This window comes from Cydia strobilella, chromosome 27 (genome assembly GCF_947568885.1).
Source record: "Cydia strobilella chromosome 27, ilCydStro3.1, whole genome shotgun sequence".
Taxonomy (NCBI): domain Eukaryota; kingdom Metazoa; phylum Arthropoda; class Insecta; order Lepidoptera; family Tortricidae; genus Cydia; species Cydia strobilella.
In genome coordinates this window covers 3,164,937-3,179,590 of record NC_086067.1, presented here as the reverse complement: position 1 = coordinate 3,179,590, position 14,654 = coordinate 3,164,937, and the positions used below count along the sequence as shown (strand labels likewise).

At 37.8% G+C, this 14,654-nt stretch overlaps 1 protein-coding gene across 3 annotated transcripts in view; it reads right to left on the bottom strand.

Moving 5' to 3' along the window:
• The window catches only part of LOC134753499 (protein diaphanous), a 67,628-nt gene that overhangs the window by 21,135 nt on the left and 31,839 nt on the right, over nt 1–14,654 (bottom strand). For 2 of the 3 annotated variants that reach the window (XM_063689387.1, XM_063689386.1), the window contains 10 exons: nt 13,318–13,372; nt 11,809–11,847; nt 10,712–10,756; nt 8,056–8,219; nt 7,292–7,420; nt 6,654–6,754; nt 5,846–6,023; nt 4,549–4,722; nt 3,220–3,372; nt 2,228–2,346 (listed from right to left, as the gene is read on the bottom strand). In XM_063689387.1, the coding sequence (XP_063545457.1) occupies nt 2,228–2,346; nt 3,220–3,372; nt 4,549–4,722; nt 5,846–6,023; nt 6,654–6,754; nt 7,292–7,420; nt 8,056–8,219; nt 10,712–10,756; nt 11,809–11,847; nt 13,318–13,372 (1,157 nt within the window). The remainder of the gene's footprint in view (nt 1–2,227; nt 2,347–3,219; nt 3,373–4,548; nt 4,723–5,845; nt 6,024–6,653; nt 6,755–7,291; nt 7,421–8,055; nt 8,220–10,711; nt 10,757–11,808; nt 11,848–13,317; nt 13,373–14,654) is intronic. The other variant, XM_063689388.1, reaches the window with a different exon arrangement.

The window sequence follows — 14,654 nt, the reverse complement described above, 5'->3', positions numbered from 1 at the left end:
ATTCCGTACGCAAAGGGTAAAAACGGGACCCTATTATAATCTTCACCTTCTCTAATGATTTTATCGCCTAAGACAGTAATTTGTTAAACAAAAGCCATTGTCTCTATATATGTGAAGTTTTCAACCAAAAGGTACCACATTGTCGCTTTTTGATAAGGTTGATTTCTAATTGAAGCTAAATGGAAATAGCGCCTTACTGAAAAGCGACAATAAGTACCCTTTTGGTTGAAAATGGCACATATTGTGACGGGCTCTAAGCTTCCAACTTTGGCACGTGGCAAAGCAACAATGCCGTTTAAAAAGCAACTGAATAGCAATAATAAATAAATATTATAGCAACATTCTTACACAGATTGACTAAGTCCCACGGTAAGCCTAAGGAGGCTTGTGTTATGGGTACTCAGGCAACGATATATATAATATATAAATACTTAAATACATAGAAAACACCCATGACTCAGGAACAAATATCTGTGCTCATCACACAAATAATTGCCCTTACCGGGATTCGAACCCAGGACCATCGGCTTCACAGGCAGGGTCACTACCCACTAGACCAAACCGGTCGTCAAATAATATAGTTAGTATCAGTATAGTTTAAATCATTTCAACTGAGCTCATTCACTTACCTGTACTAACAATGGCATTGTATTATTACAATAACATTATCTGCTTTTGTTCTCGTAGCCGCAAACCAGTTATGTACTTACTAAATAAGTTAGAAAGAAGTGCATTACATGTATATTGAATTTTTAACCTTATTCCTTGTTGAATGGGGTTAAAATGGTCTAAAAAGATAATATCATATTCAATCTTTTGTGAAATCATATCCACCTTAGCCACTTTGAAATCTTTGAATGTCGACGGTTGTAAAATGCAAATAAAAGTTAAGTTAGCCATTATTTAGTTAGTTTTGTTGTTAAAAAAAAAAGTCGTTAATCTATACTAACATTTCAAGATAAGATAAGATAAGATAAGATAATCGTTTATTTGATTTCAAGGCGGTTATAATCTGCTTTTAGACCGTGATTACCTTTTGTATTGTTTTTGAGCTCCCGATAGTTTACCCGTGAACAAGATGTATGTAACTGCGTCGAAATATATTATATAAAGCATATTTAATTGAAAAAGCTTTTTACTCTGTACTAGAATTCTTAAATGAAGATGTAACTATATAAAATATAATGTAATAACTAATGAAACTATGAAATATAATATAATAAAATATTTAATATGTAATTAATCGTGACGTAAAATGTAATAATATGTAATCTTCAATCGTAAGGTAAATTTAACAATATTTAATCTCCAATCGCAATGTAAAATTCCATTTTAATGTAAATTTAATAATATTTGATCTCTTATCTAATGTGAAATTCAATAACATGTAATATAATCTTTAATTGGAATGTCAAATTTAATATATTATGTATTGTAACCTATAATCGTGATCCTTAGCTACTTATTACTAATAACTTAGTAAGTTACGTAGGTAAGAATGTAGTTAATTAGTGAGTATTAAGTTGCAGTGCCCTACAGGGTTCATAGCTGATTAAAATTATTATGTAACATCTTATTATGTACCTATGAAGGCAATAAATGACTGAATACTCTCTCTTTGCCTAGCCACGTCCCATTTCATTTGGGGTCGGCTCTCCTCGTCAATCTTCGCCACACTCTTCGGTTCTGGGTCGTCGTGTCGTTGATTTGGGCTTTCTTTAGGTCATTGTTGATGACAGACATCCAAGTTTGAAGGGGTCTACCGGGATTCCTCGGACCGGTGTTTATACTGAGGACCTTTCTGGTCATATGATCCTCGGGTCTCCTCATTACGTGTCCATACCACCTTAGACGGGTTTCGGCGAGTTTCTCCTCAATGGGTCTGACTTTAAAACTGTCACGGATGAACTCATTTCTGACCCTGTCTAACAAGGTGACACCTCCCGCCCATCTCAGCATCTTCATCTCCGTCGTATGCACTTTAGTGGTATGGACTTTTTTCACTGGCCAGCATTCAGCACCGTATGTAAGGGCGGGCAATAAATGACTGAATACTGAATATAGCTCAAAAACAATACAAAAGGTAATCATGGTCTATATCCCGGTCAATATAAGTCTAAAGTCTATTGAAACTAACCGTGAATCATTCAAAACTGTTATAGTAAGACTCCTCTGTCCGTCTGTCTGTCTGTCTGTCTGTCTGTCTGTCATGTAGTATATTGTTTACCTGTCTATGTGTGGCATTTCTTCGGCGAAGTTGAGCGCGTCGGGGAACTTCCTTTCGATCGTGTCTACCAAGTAGTGAAGTAAAGTTTGCTTATTCTCCAAGTCTTTTGTCGCTGTTAACTGAAAAAAAAAGATTTATTAACATTTCATAGTAACAATTAATTATTAAAATATGAAATCGCGAAGCGTCTGTTTGACGTAACTGGTGTACGTAACAACGTATCAGCATTGCGATACAGCGAGGAAATGCCGCCAGCATCCTTGGTACAGTCGCCATCAGATATATCGGAGCGGCCAAGGCGATCACAAATATCTGAACAAGCCTCTATTATCAAGGCGTTAGAGTGCGTGTTCAGATATTTTTGAGCACCTCGGCCGCTCCCATATATCTGATGGCGACTGTACAATGCCTCAAGGGCCTATTTTAGATTTAAGCTAGTTATTAATTTCGTTTACGTAGTACCACTGTATATATCTTGTATGTAAATAAAGAGTATTTATTTATTAGAAAAAAAAAAAAAATTTTAAATTTCTGTATATTTTGATAAACAGTGTTAAAAGACTGTTTATATCATCAATATTGTAAATGTGACAATCAATATTGACACTGTAACAATCAATATTGTCACTGTGACAAAATACGATGTGGCACAGAACTAAAATTCCTTGACCGTACAGCGCCATCTACATACTACAATAATTTGGACTATTTTAAGCGTCTTCTTTGTGTCGTTCTCAAGTAAAAAGGTACCACATTGTCGCTTACCATAAGGGTGAAATTTGCTTGCGTCTATACGAATAACCTGTCAGAGCGTCCTTGTGGTAAGCTACAATGTGGTACCTTTTACTTGAGAACGACACATTTATTCAGCAATCAGTGTGCTTTCATAGGTTATACAAGTTGGTACATTTTATTGGTTCAGCTATATATATATATATATAGTTTTATTGGTTTTATTCCCATCTTAGAGTCGATAGACCAAGAAAACTCACCTTAGTCAAGAAGCTGATTTCGAACCCATAAGCGCCAGCGTTGTTAGAGCCAGTATTCATGTAGTTTCCTAACAACAGCAACAATTCTAATATTTTCGCAAATTTGCCGCTCGATTTCACTTCTTCACACGCCGCTGTGCCGGAGACAATATCCTGTAAAATCATAGACATAGTATAGTAGTTATAGACATGAAACCGAGCGACCAGGGGTAAGAGAAAGACATATTCATGTATTGACAGGGTAATGTATGGCAGCATAGTCCTTTTTCTCTTTCACTCTTATAAATTTCGGTATTTCGCCATCGCCTCCTACCTATGCTGCCATAACCTGACCATGAAAAAAAAAACCCGGTCGGTGATAAGGAAAAAGCATGGCACTATTTTCTCTTTCCTCTTATAGGAATCGCAAAAAGACTATCTTTCTCTATCAAAGAGTGTCAGGCCCTTGTGTAAAATAGAGAGTTAATATAATAAAGGATCATCCATTAGGTTGTTGGACCCCCTCCTTGTCACATTTGGCAACCCCCCCCCCCCCCCACCACCGGTGTGACGTCACATTTTTTCAACGAAATTGGCATATCGAATTAAGTTCCTACCCATTAATTTTAATTTATATCTAATTAATGATAATACCTATTATACATTTTTAAATTTTAATTTTTAAACATATTTTAGGGACATTGATATTAATTTTATTGAATTTTGTTTTTATTGTATTTTGTTTGAATTAATTAATTTATTATTAAGTTTATTGACATTCGTTATATAGTGTATATAACTAACCATATATTTAAGCTTTATGTGTACTAACAACAATGATCTCAGTTGGTCTATGAATAAAAATTAAATTAAATTAAAACTGACTACAAAAGAAAATTAAATGAATAAAAACTATTAACGATCCAAAAACTTGTTATTTAACTGTACAGCGAATAAAATAAGTTAAAGTGACGTCACAAAATATTGTCTTCGGTTACCGCGATAGTTACTCATGAAATAAAACTATGAAAACGGATTATATCGCGTATATTGTCGTGAAGGATTACTTGTGCGTCACGCTCTAGTGGTAAGCTTACCGGCTTGACTTCAGATATCATCTCCGTGTAGTGTTCCCTAAATGCTAAACTTCTTAACCGAGGCACTAGACGTTTGATATCAGCCACTGTTGCTGCAAACTGCTCCGCCTCTATTAGGTCCCTTTTTTGTTCTGACAGCTCTCGGTCTCTAGCTGGTCTTACTTGATCCGGGCATCTGGCAGATGTTGATTGGTGGAGGGCAGAGTGAGCAGCCTACACCGATGAACAACTGTCAGATCTAGTAATAACTTACCGGTTTGACTTCAGATATCATCTCCGTGTAGTGTTCCCTAAATGCTAAACTTCTTAACCGAGGCACTAGACGTTTGACATCAGCCACTGTTGCTGCAAACTGCTCCGCTTCCGTTAGGTCTTCTTTGTTTTTTAGCTCTGAGAGCTTTTTAAGCTGGTCCGCGGGTGGTAGGTACTGTAAACAAAAAAAAAGAATGTTTGGAATATTATAACAATCATCTAATTTGAAAAGGGTTGGCAACGCACATGTGTCATCCCTGTAGTTGTAAGCGTCCATACTCCATATGCTATGGTAACCGCTTACTATGCTACAATTAATAAATAAATAAATAAATAAAATAAAATAGCCTTTATTTACAAAACAAAGAACAGTTTCACATTAACTCTCTATTTTATTTATCATCTCCCATCTTTTCTATTCTTGTTTGCTTGCCCTCCTCCGACCTTCTTCCTTGTTTTTGCTTGCGTTTATTTCTATTCTTTGTTTGCTTGCCCTTCGGCAAAGGCCTACTCCGGCCTTCTTCCTTGTTTTTGCTTGCGTTTATTTCTATTCTTTGTTTGCTTGCCCTTCGGCAAAGGCCTCCTCCGGCCTTCTTCCTTGTTTTTGCTTGCGTTTATTTCTATTCTTTGTTTGCTTGCCCTTCGGCAAAGGCCTCCTCCGGCCTTCTTCCTTGTTTTTGCTTGCGTTTATTTCTATTCTTTGTTTGCTTGCCCTTCGGCAAAGGCCTCCTCCGGCCTTCTTCCTTGTTTTTGCTTGCGTTTATTTCTATTCTTTGTTTGCTTGCCCTTCGGCAAAGGCCTCCTCCGGCCTTCTTCCTTGTTTTTGCTTGCGTTTACTTTGTTTATTTTGATTGTAATAATTAGTCATACAGAATTAGTTTTTTCAGCAGACTCCATAATTACGTGGATTTTTTATAAGGTACTCTGTTAAACATTACCTGTATAAGTAAGTCCAGCACATTAGCCCACAGCACTGTTGTGTCGCATCGTAACACGCACGTTCGTATGTGTTCGTAGGACATGTGTTTGAGAGATACCTACTGAATACTACTAATACAGGAGGAAATACTGAGTGATTCCTTTATAAATCACTTATTAAGCTACTTTCTAGGGAATCACTTTTCAAAGAAAGCAAATAGCGAGTGACATAATTCGTCTCCGTTTCAGATCGGGCAAAAATTATTTCGTATGTCCGGCTGTTCTCTACAGGCCGCAATTCTCAACCGTTTCTCAGGAAATTTTGTGAGCAGATTCGAGAATTATATGGATTTGTTATAAGGTACTCTGTTAAACATTACCTGTATAAGTAAGTCCAGCACATTAGCCGACAGCACTGTTGTGTCGCATCGTAACACGCACGTTCGTATGTGTTCGTAGGACATGTGTTTTAGAGAGCCGCCCAATAGGATAGAGAGGTTTTGTGCCGCTTTGCTGTCTAGAACTTTCAGGTCTTTCACTTTTTTTAGCGTGTGAACTCTGAAACAAGAAACGATGATGAAGTTGTGCCATTTTCAACCAAAAGGGTACTTATTGTCGCTTGTCAGTAAGGCGCTATTTCCATATAGCTTCAATTAGAAATCAACCTTATCGACAACCGACAATGTGGTACCTTTTGGTTGAAAACGTCACAATTGTTTGGCCATTTTCAACCAAAAGGGTACTTATTGTCGCTTGTCAGTAAGGCGCTATTTCCATATAGCTTCAATTAGAAATCAACCTTATCGACAACCGACAATGTGGTACCTTTTGGTTGAAAACGTCACAATTGTTTGGGCAACAAGAATACAATCGTTTTTGCTTAGTGTTAAATCACTACACCTTATAAAACAAAGTTTTACTGAACGGATTTTCATGCGGTTTTTACCTATCAATAGTGATTATTGAGGAAGGTAAATAAGGTAGGTAGGTAGGTAGGCAAGGTAGGTAAGGTGGAGGTAGGTAGGGTAAGGTAAGGCGTATGGTGCATAATTTGTTAAGGTTTTGTGTAACAAGTGCGAAGCCGGGGCGGGTCAATAGTTTGAAATAAATTCACAAAATTTGAAGTTTCTTTTCTTAGTGATTCCTCTCCAATTTCCAATATTTTGAAAATATAATTAGACAACGTACTTATCGACGGCATCTTCGTTCCTCTTAGCGACAGGTTTGCTGGAGAATTTGAGAGCCAATCCGCTGAGAATGTCCGGTGACGCCATTTTTTCTTCTTGTACCTAAAATGCAAAAATCGTCATTAGATACTTGATTATCGAAGCTGTTAAATCGTGTGCAATGAACATGATTATATATTGATATTAAAAAGCCTTGTTGTGACGTTAAACATGTTCTCATATCTCATTTTTCTTTTTTTTTCTTGTATAATTGTTTTTTTTTTTTGTTTTTTTTTTGTGTTCTTATGTTATTTTTGGTTTGGTTGTGTAATATGTTCGTAATTATTCCTTGCGTATATTTTTTTAATGTTTTAATATGTATCTTTGTGTGTCATCTGTTGTGGCATCACCGAATGGGCCCTACGGAAGACCAGCGCTGGCTTTATAGCCAGCATTATGCTGAGTTGGGTCCATTTCGTGATGCACACTTCTTTCTTTCATGATTTCTTCTTTTCTTGCTGTTGTTGTCTGTACATGTTCGTACTTGTGTTGTGATCGTCACGAATAAATATCTTTTATCTTTATCTTTATCATATTTTTCTATGTTTTTTAAAAACTCAGTGATTTAATATTTGGTAGTTTTTGATAACTTGTATATACCTTGACCCAGAAGGCTTTCTCGGACATTTTGGCAGGAATGATCGTCTTCCAGTTGGCTCGCTTTAGTGGTCCCTCTACTTCCCACTTTTTCTTCGGTTTCAGACCGTGAGGCAAAACATCGGGTTGAGGCTGAAACAAATTATTTAATGAAAACACTGTTTTACACTCCCCAGTTACCCCAGGGGTGTTTTTTTTAACCCTTAGTCAAAATTTGACTGGTGAGTATCTAGATCATACAGAGTTAATTTCATTATAGGGGGAAGGGGGACGACGAGGTTGGTCCTATAGGAAGTTGTTTTTAGGGTTCCGTACCCAAAGGGTAAAAACGGGACCCTATTACTAAGACTTCGCTGTCTGTCTGTCTGTCCGTCTGTCACCAGGCTGTATCTCATGAACTGTGACAGCTAGACACTTGAAATTTTCACAGATGATGTATTTCTGTTGCCGCTATAACAACAAATACTAAAAACAGAATAAAATAAATATTTAAAGGGGGCTCTCATACAACAAACGTGATTTTTTTTGCCGTTTTTTGCGTAATGGTACGGAACCCTTCGTGCGCGAGTCCGACTCGCACTTGGCCGGTTTTTATTTTATTTCGCGATTTAGTGGTTGGTCGCATAGTAAAAGTTGCTCAGTATAATCCCAAAACCTCCCTGGCAACGGGAATGCACTTATTTTTTACTTTACTTATTGTATAGCGTTGTCTCGCTTACACCCCGACTTCTCATCAGTGCAATATCCGCAACTTTCTTGCAACTCACCATTCTAGGCGCCATAGGTCCCCCGAACGGCGGCGGCGGCGGGCGCGGGCCGCCCATCATGGGCGGGGGCGGGGGCGGGGGCGGCCCGCCCATGCCCGGCATGGGGGGCGGGGGCGGCCCGCCCGGCATCGGCGGGGGAGGGGGCGGGGGCGGACCGCCGCCCACTGGAATATGGAACATGGCTATTACTAGACATCGGCGGACGGTGGCATTTAGGTAGCACTAATGATGACAAGACATCTAACATAATTATTACCTTAACTGTGACATATTTCGACTTTTGAAAATTATATAATTGACCAGAAACCGTTTCTGGCAGTAATATCATAGTATAAGCAGGGCAAAGTATGTTATCTTCATACAAACGCACCGCGCGCGACTTGTATGTGTGCGCCATAAGTATCTATGCGTTGCCGCACGCACACTCAAACACAAATCTCTACTGGCGCACACATACAAGTCGCGCGCGGTGCGTTTGTATGAAGATAACATACTTTGCCCTGGTTATACTATGGTAATGTTAACGAATAAATTACACTTAAATTTCATGTAACATCTCCGCTACTTCTGACGTCAAGTGGATTTCCACAGATAGAAGACGTAGAATAACTTGTAACAATTAAGAACAAATATTAATTGTACCTAGTCGGCTCATAAGTTCTGTCATATACATAGTATCAAATAAAATCAAAAGTTTAAGTTTATTCCGTATAATTTGTATAGCGTTTGAAAGCTTATAAACTAGAGAATCTAAATGTATAACATTTATTCAAAATGACCGCCATAATTATCTACACAGGCTTAAAGTCTTCGTGGCCAGTCGTCAATGGATTCACGCACCACTTTCATGTCGATATTGGCCACTGCCGTAGCAAGAGATTTTTTCAGCGAGTCTAGATTTGCATGAGGTTTTGAGCACACCTTTTCCTCTAAATACTGCCATATTTTATAGTCTAAAGGATTAAGATCTGGGCTAGAGGAGGGCCAATCTTCATGCCGTATAAAGTCGATTTTATTGGAGGCGAGCCAGGCTTGCGTAGACTTTGCCTTATGGGCTGGAGCAGAGTCCTGCTGGAAAACCCAATGCTGGTTAAGAAACATCGTATGGGATAGTGGTTTCACAATATTAGTCAACACCGTGTCTTGGTACACTTTGGCACTAGTTTTTACTCCTTTCTCACAAAAATGCATACTAGTGACGCCCGCATAAGAAACTCCCAGCCAAACCATCACAGATGAAGGGTGATGACCTCTTTGAATACGGGGAATGCTATTAGACGCTTCTTTACTATTGCGAGCGTACACTATCATTTTGTTTATTACAGTTTTCTTCTATGTCAAAAATTTTCTCGTCCGAAAACAGTATACAACGGTGCTTATTTTTAGCGTACTTCTTCAATAAAGCTTTAGATCTTTTAAGCCTTAAAGCTTTAAGCCGACCATTGAGAAGATGGCCAGTTTTTCGTTTATAAGCACGAAGTCTCAGGTCTTGATTAAGCACTCTTTTCACCGTGTTTTTGCTCAAACCCATCTGGAGGGCCATAACTTTTTGTTTCCTAGCGGGATTTCTGGCAATGCGTGCCCTAATTGCTTGTACAACCGCTGGAGTCCTAGCTGTACGCGGACGACCGCTTCTTTTCTTTTCATGTTGAAGAAAACAGAAAATTGCAAAATTATACTACTCAAATATTTAATAAAGATTCGAAATTCAAATGCAGAACTGTTTTTGTTTTAGGAGTTCCAAATTTAAATTTTAAAGGCCAGTGACAGAACTTATGAGCCGACTAGGTATATCACGAATGTCATATATTAAATGATTGAAAATATTTTTTCTAATTGGTTTCCTTTGTTTGACCTTACTCGAACTTACTTGTAAAAACACCGTTACATCACGGTTACATTACGGTTACATCACGGTTACATTACGTTTACAACAACAACATCATTAGTCTGTCAGAAACGTCAAATGTAGTTATTACATAAAAATCGGTAAAAGAATATCTCTTGGATGCTCTGCGATTGTCTTCCCTATAGAACATCCTGGATATACCTACGTAAACTTTATTTTCATGTAACTTTTAGATTAACCTCGTATGACCTAGGGCATTTTTTGCGCTTTTGAATTTGGAACTTTCTTTTATTTCTATACGAGTTCCAAACTCGAATTTAATTTGTACTTGTACAAGTACACGGGGAATTATAAGGTTAAGTAACATCAACTGTGTTATATTGTACTTAATATACCTAATAATAGAACTAAGTATAAAAAGAGATTGATACTTGACTCCACAATCAAACTAAATACAGTTTTGTGGAGCTTTTTTAAAATTGTAATTATCACATTTGATTATAGTAATAAAAAAATAAAAAAGTAAAATCTGGAATACTGAGTGGGAGCACCATAAGGTCACATGCTTCCATATTGTGTAGTAAGCCAATGAGGGCTAACGCGTATGAATTCGCCGCTAGGGGCGCTAGTGTAGATGGTGGTCTTTTCCATAGTTCGAAATGTCAAATGTCACTTGTCACTTCAATGACTGACAGCTGTTCTTTAGTCTTTTGGACCACCATCAACAGAGGCGCCAACTGGTGAGCAAAAAAACGATAGCCCTCATTATAAGAGAGTATACCCTAATAATAAAAAGTAAAACCAAACCTGAAGGCATAGGCGGAGGCGGCGGCGGCCCTCCACTACCCGGCCCTGTTGAAGCAAGACAACTATATACCCATGCGCATGCAGTAAGAAAGAGACCACTGTTCATGCACAAAAAATTAAGAGTTACTCGTTTTGTATAAATATAACATTTTTTAAAAGAATACTTAAAAGAAAAAAGAAAGACTACAATTCAAGCAAGGCAAATTAATTTATATACAGATATATATATATATTTTTTTTTTTATGAAAAAAAAATGTAGTATTGATGTAACTTACGTTTTGGTGATTTTTTATTAATGTGTATCTATTATAAGATAAAATATTTTGAAACGAATAATTTTTGGTCTTTTTATAGATGGTTGGCCGACTTGGACGACCTGCCCAATAGTATTTTTTTTCTGTTTCTTTTTCCTAATCAGAAAAACGATACCGAATATGCCCTTAAACTGATCCCCACTATTTTCGTTACACCTTGTATAGATATAGATACACATTTGTAAAAAATCACCAAAACGTAAGTTACATACTATTTTCTTTTCATGCTTAAATCTTGAACTTCTACCACAGATTATGATTATAATAGTTCTTAATTTTCTTACGAAAAGATACTTATTTCTCATTAAAAAGCAAATACAGGGTGGCTAAAAATATGTGCATTCCCTTTGCCAGGTAGGTTTGGGATTATACTGAGCAACTTGTACTATGGGACCAACCATGAAATCGCGAAAAAGGAAATAACCCTCCCATTGAAAATGGACCAGCCAAAATGTATGAAACAGCCAAAAAAAATTTCGCGATTTCGGGATTGGTCCCATAGTAAAAGTTGCTCAGTATAATCTCAAAACCTCCCTAACGGTAATGCACTTATTTTTTAGCTACCGTGTATATGCAATACAATGGAGCTTCAACGTGCGGGCGAAATACGCTAGAATGAATAGTTTTTGCAATATTTTTTTCGTCTTTTCTTCCTCGAAATAGACTGAGAAATTATATTACAGAATGTAAAAAAATTTTTGTATAAGTGATTATAAAAGTGCGATTTTGTACTCTAGAATATAGGTATACAGACCCAAAAATGTAAACTTTAAAATACAAACCTGAAGGCATAGGTGGTGGTGGTGGTGGCGGAGGCCCTCCTAGAAACACACACCCACATAGTATAGCATGCCTTAGCGAGAAATTAGAGTTAGTGAACTGTTTACCAGAAGTTGTTAGCTAATTTAGGTAAAAGTTGTTATAGAAATAGTGTATTATTGAAGGTATCAATTAAGATAAGAGATGACTTTTCAACCTCAAGGTGAGTACTTAAAAATAGGTGCTTTTCCAACGTTTAATGGCATTTATTTTAGATGAATATGCAATTATGTACTATGTTACTAATCCCGAAATCGTTTTAAACATTTTGACTGATCATTGATCCGATGACAATGTCTTGTCAGTCAGTTTATAATCTAAATATTAATTTTAGAGAGCATGGCTATGGTTAATCGTTAAATACCTCCGTGTATGTAAACCGCGAGTTGGATTTACTCATAGAGCACGAGAACATCGTCAGGTTCTGTAAGTCGCAGCGGCTGAGATGGGCGGGTCACCTTGAAAGGATGCCGGAGAAGACGGCAGCAAAAGTAATGACAAGGTGGACGCCGCAACAAAAAAGACCGCATGGCAGGCATAAGAAGCGTTGGATGGATTGTGTAGAGGAAGATTTAAGGAAGATGGGAAAGTTTACCAACTGGAAGAAGGTCGCCAGGCACCGCGACAACTGGAGGAAGATTGTGGAGGAGGCCAAGACCCACAAAGGGTTGTAGCGCCAACGGAAGTAAGAAGTAAGTAAGTATGTAGACATACTCCATTCCATTCTTTGTTCTAGCGTTAAATATTCAAGTGATATTAAATATGATTATAATTTTACATTTGATTTTATATGTTTACATTTTAAAGCAAAACTAATACTACTGCGATAATTTTGTGCTACAAAACCGAAATCAAAAGAAGCGCTTAAAAAATAGGTCGTGTAAGTGAGAAAGTGTATGTAAAAGGTACCGTTTTCAACCAAAAGGGTACGTATTCTTCTTCCTCGCGTTATCCCGGCATTTTGCCACGGCTCCTGGGAGCCTGGGGTCCGCTTGACAACTAATCCTAAGAATTGACGTAGGCACTAGTTTTTACGAAAGCGACTGCCATCTGACCTTCCAACCCAGAGGGTGAACTAGGCCTTGTTAGGATCAGTCCGGTTTCCTCACGATGTTTTCCTTCACCGAAAAGCGACTGGTAAATATCAAATGATATTTCGTACATAAGTTCCGAAAAACTCATTGGTACGAGCCGGGGTTTGAACCCGCGACCTCCGGATTGAAAGTCGCACGCTCTTACCGCTAGGCCACCAGCGCTTCAAAAGGGTACGTATTATTGGTTGTTAATAAAACGCTATTGCCAAATATAACGATTTAAACAGAAATCAATTTAACACATCGCGGACAGGAATACTATAGCATTCGCGTAGTTTTTTGTTTCCATTGGCCTATGACACATGACGTCACTAACCGTCCGCGTACGTACAATGTACCTTTTGGCTGAAAACGTGACATATGTAAAGTGGTGCTTACCTCCCGGCATCGGCGGCGGTGGCGGCGGCGCCGGGCCTCCGGGGCTCCCTATCGCCTGCAATAATTCAAAAATAAAATCCGCAAAATTTTGTGTCCATAGGCTGCGTTCATAATTGTAATTTCCGTAAACGCTTTTTGATTAATTAATTAATTGAAAATATTTAGTATAATTTAGTTTTAGTTTTAGACTTAGGTAGATTAATTACTAGCGCACGCAACTCTGTAAACTGGATCTTGCTACTGTTTACTTTACTTTTCTGTCCATAATCTTGTGTAGAAATGGCATCTCACCTCCCTAGCAATAAATTGTAACTAAATCTTCTAATCCTTCTGTGCACACATGCTTAGAGTTATAGTCTAGATCTGAACTGTATGCTAATATTGTATTAATTTCTGAAATTGTCTGTAATTTGTTTTGTGAGCCAAATAAATAAAATAAAAATAAAAATAAACACATTCAATGTTACAAAAGGAAGAGTGTCACAATAGGGTATTCTACTTTTTTTTATGAATGGTATCAGTCGATCAGGTTTGTTTTGAGCAGGGGTCGGCAACAGGCGGCCCGCGGGCCGCATGTGGCCCGCGAGCCTCCCTGGCTATTTTGTATGTAATTTTGACAAACGACAATACCTGATAAAGTCATAGATATTAGCAAAGTGCGGCCCGGGTCAATTTCGTTAACTGCTATGTGGCCCTTGGCTGCTAAAAGGTTGCCGACCCCTGGTTTTGAGGATCAAATGTCTGTATGGGACCCATTGTCTTAAAGCAATACAAAAGTCAGAAATGATGGTCAAAGTCTGGCACCCGCACTTTACTGACGAAACGCTTCATACAAAATGACATTACATCGTGACGTCAGCATGTAACGTCGCTATCGGTTTTTTTTTATACTACGTCGGTGGCAAACAAGCATACGGCCCGCCTGATGTTAAGCAGTCTCTGTAGCCTATGTACGCCTGCAACTCCAGAGGAGTTACATGCGCGAGCGTGCGTGCGCATGCGCTTAGAAGAGTTAGAAGCCGTGGAAAACAAGGAAATTGCGATTTTGTCGGTGAAATATTGCGTTTATGTATATTGTTGCTATACAATTTTTTTTAATAAAATGTAAGGAAACGAATTATTTTTTTCCTATTTTGAAGTTTTTTTTTTACTAATGTATTTATTTATTAAACCCATATATTTTTTAAGTTTCCAATTTATTGTGATAAATTGCTCATTTTCTATCAATTTAACTAGATTCAATTATAAAATACCCTGGTGGAAAATACCCTATTCTTCGGGATCTTTTTATAGTTCAAGTAGGAACCCAATCCACATAGTTTCGCCATATCTGTCCG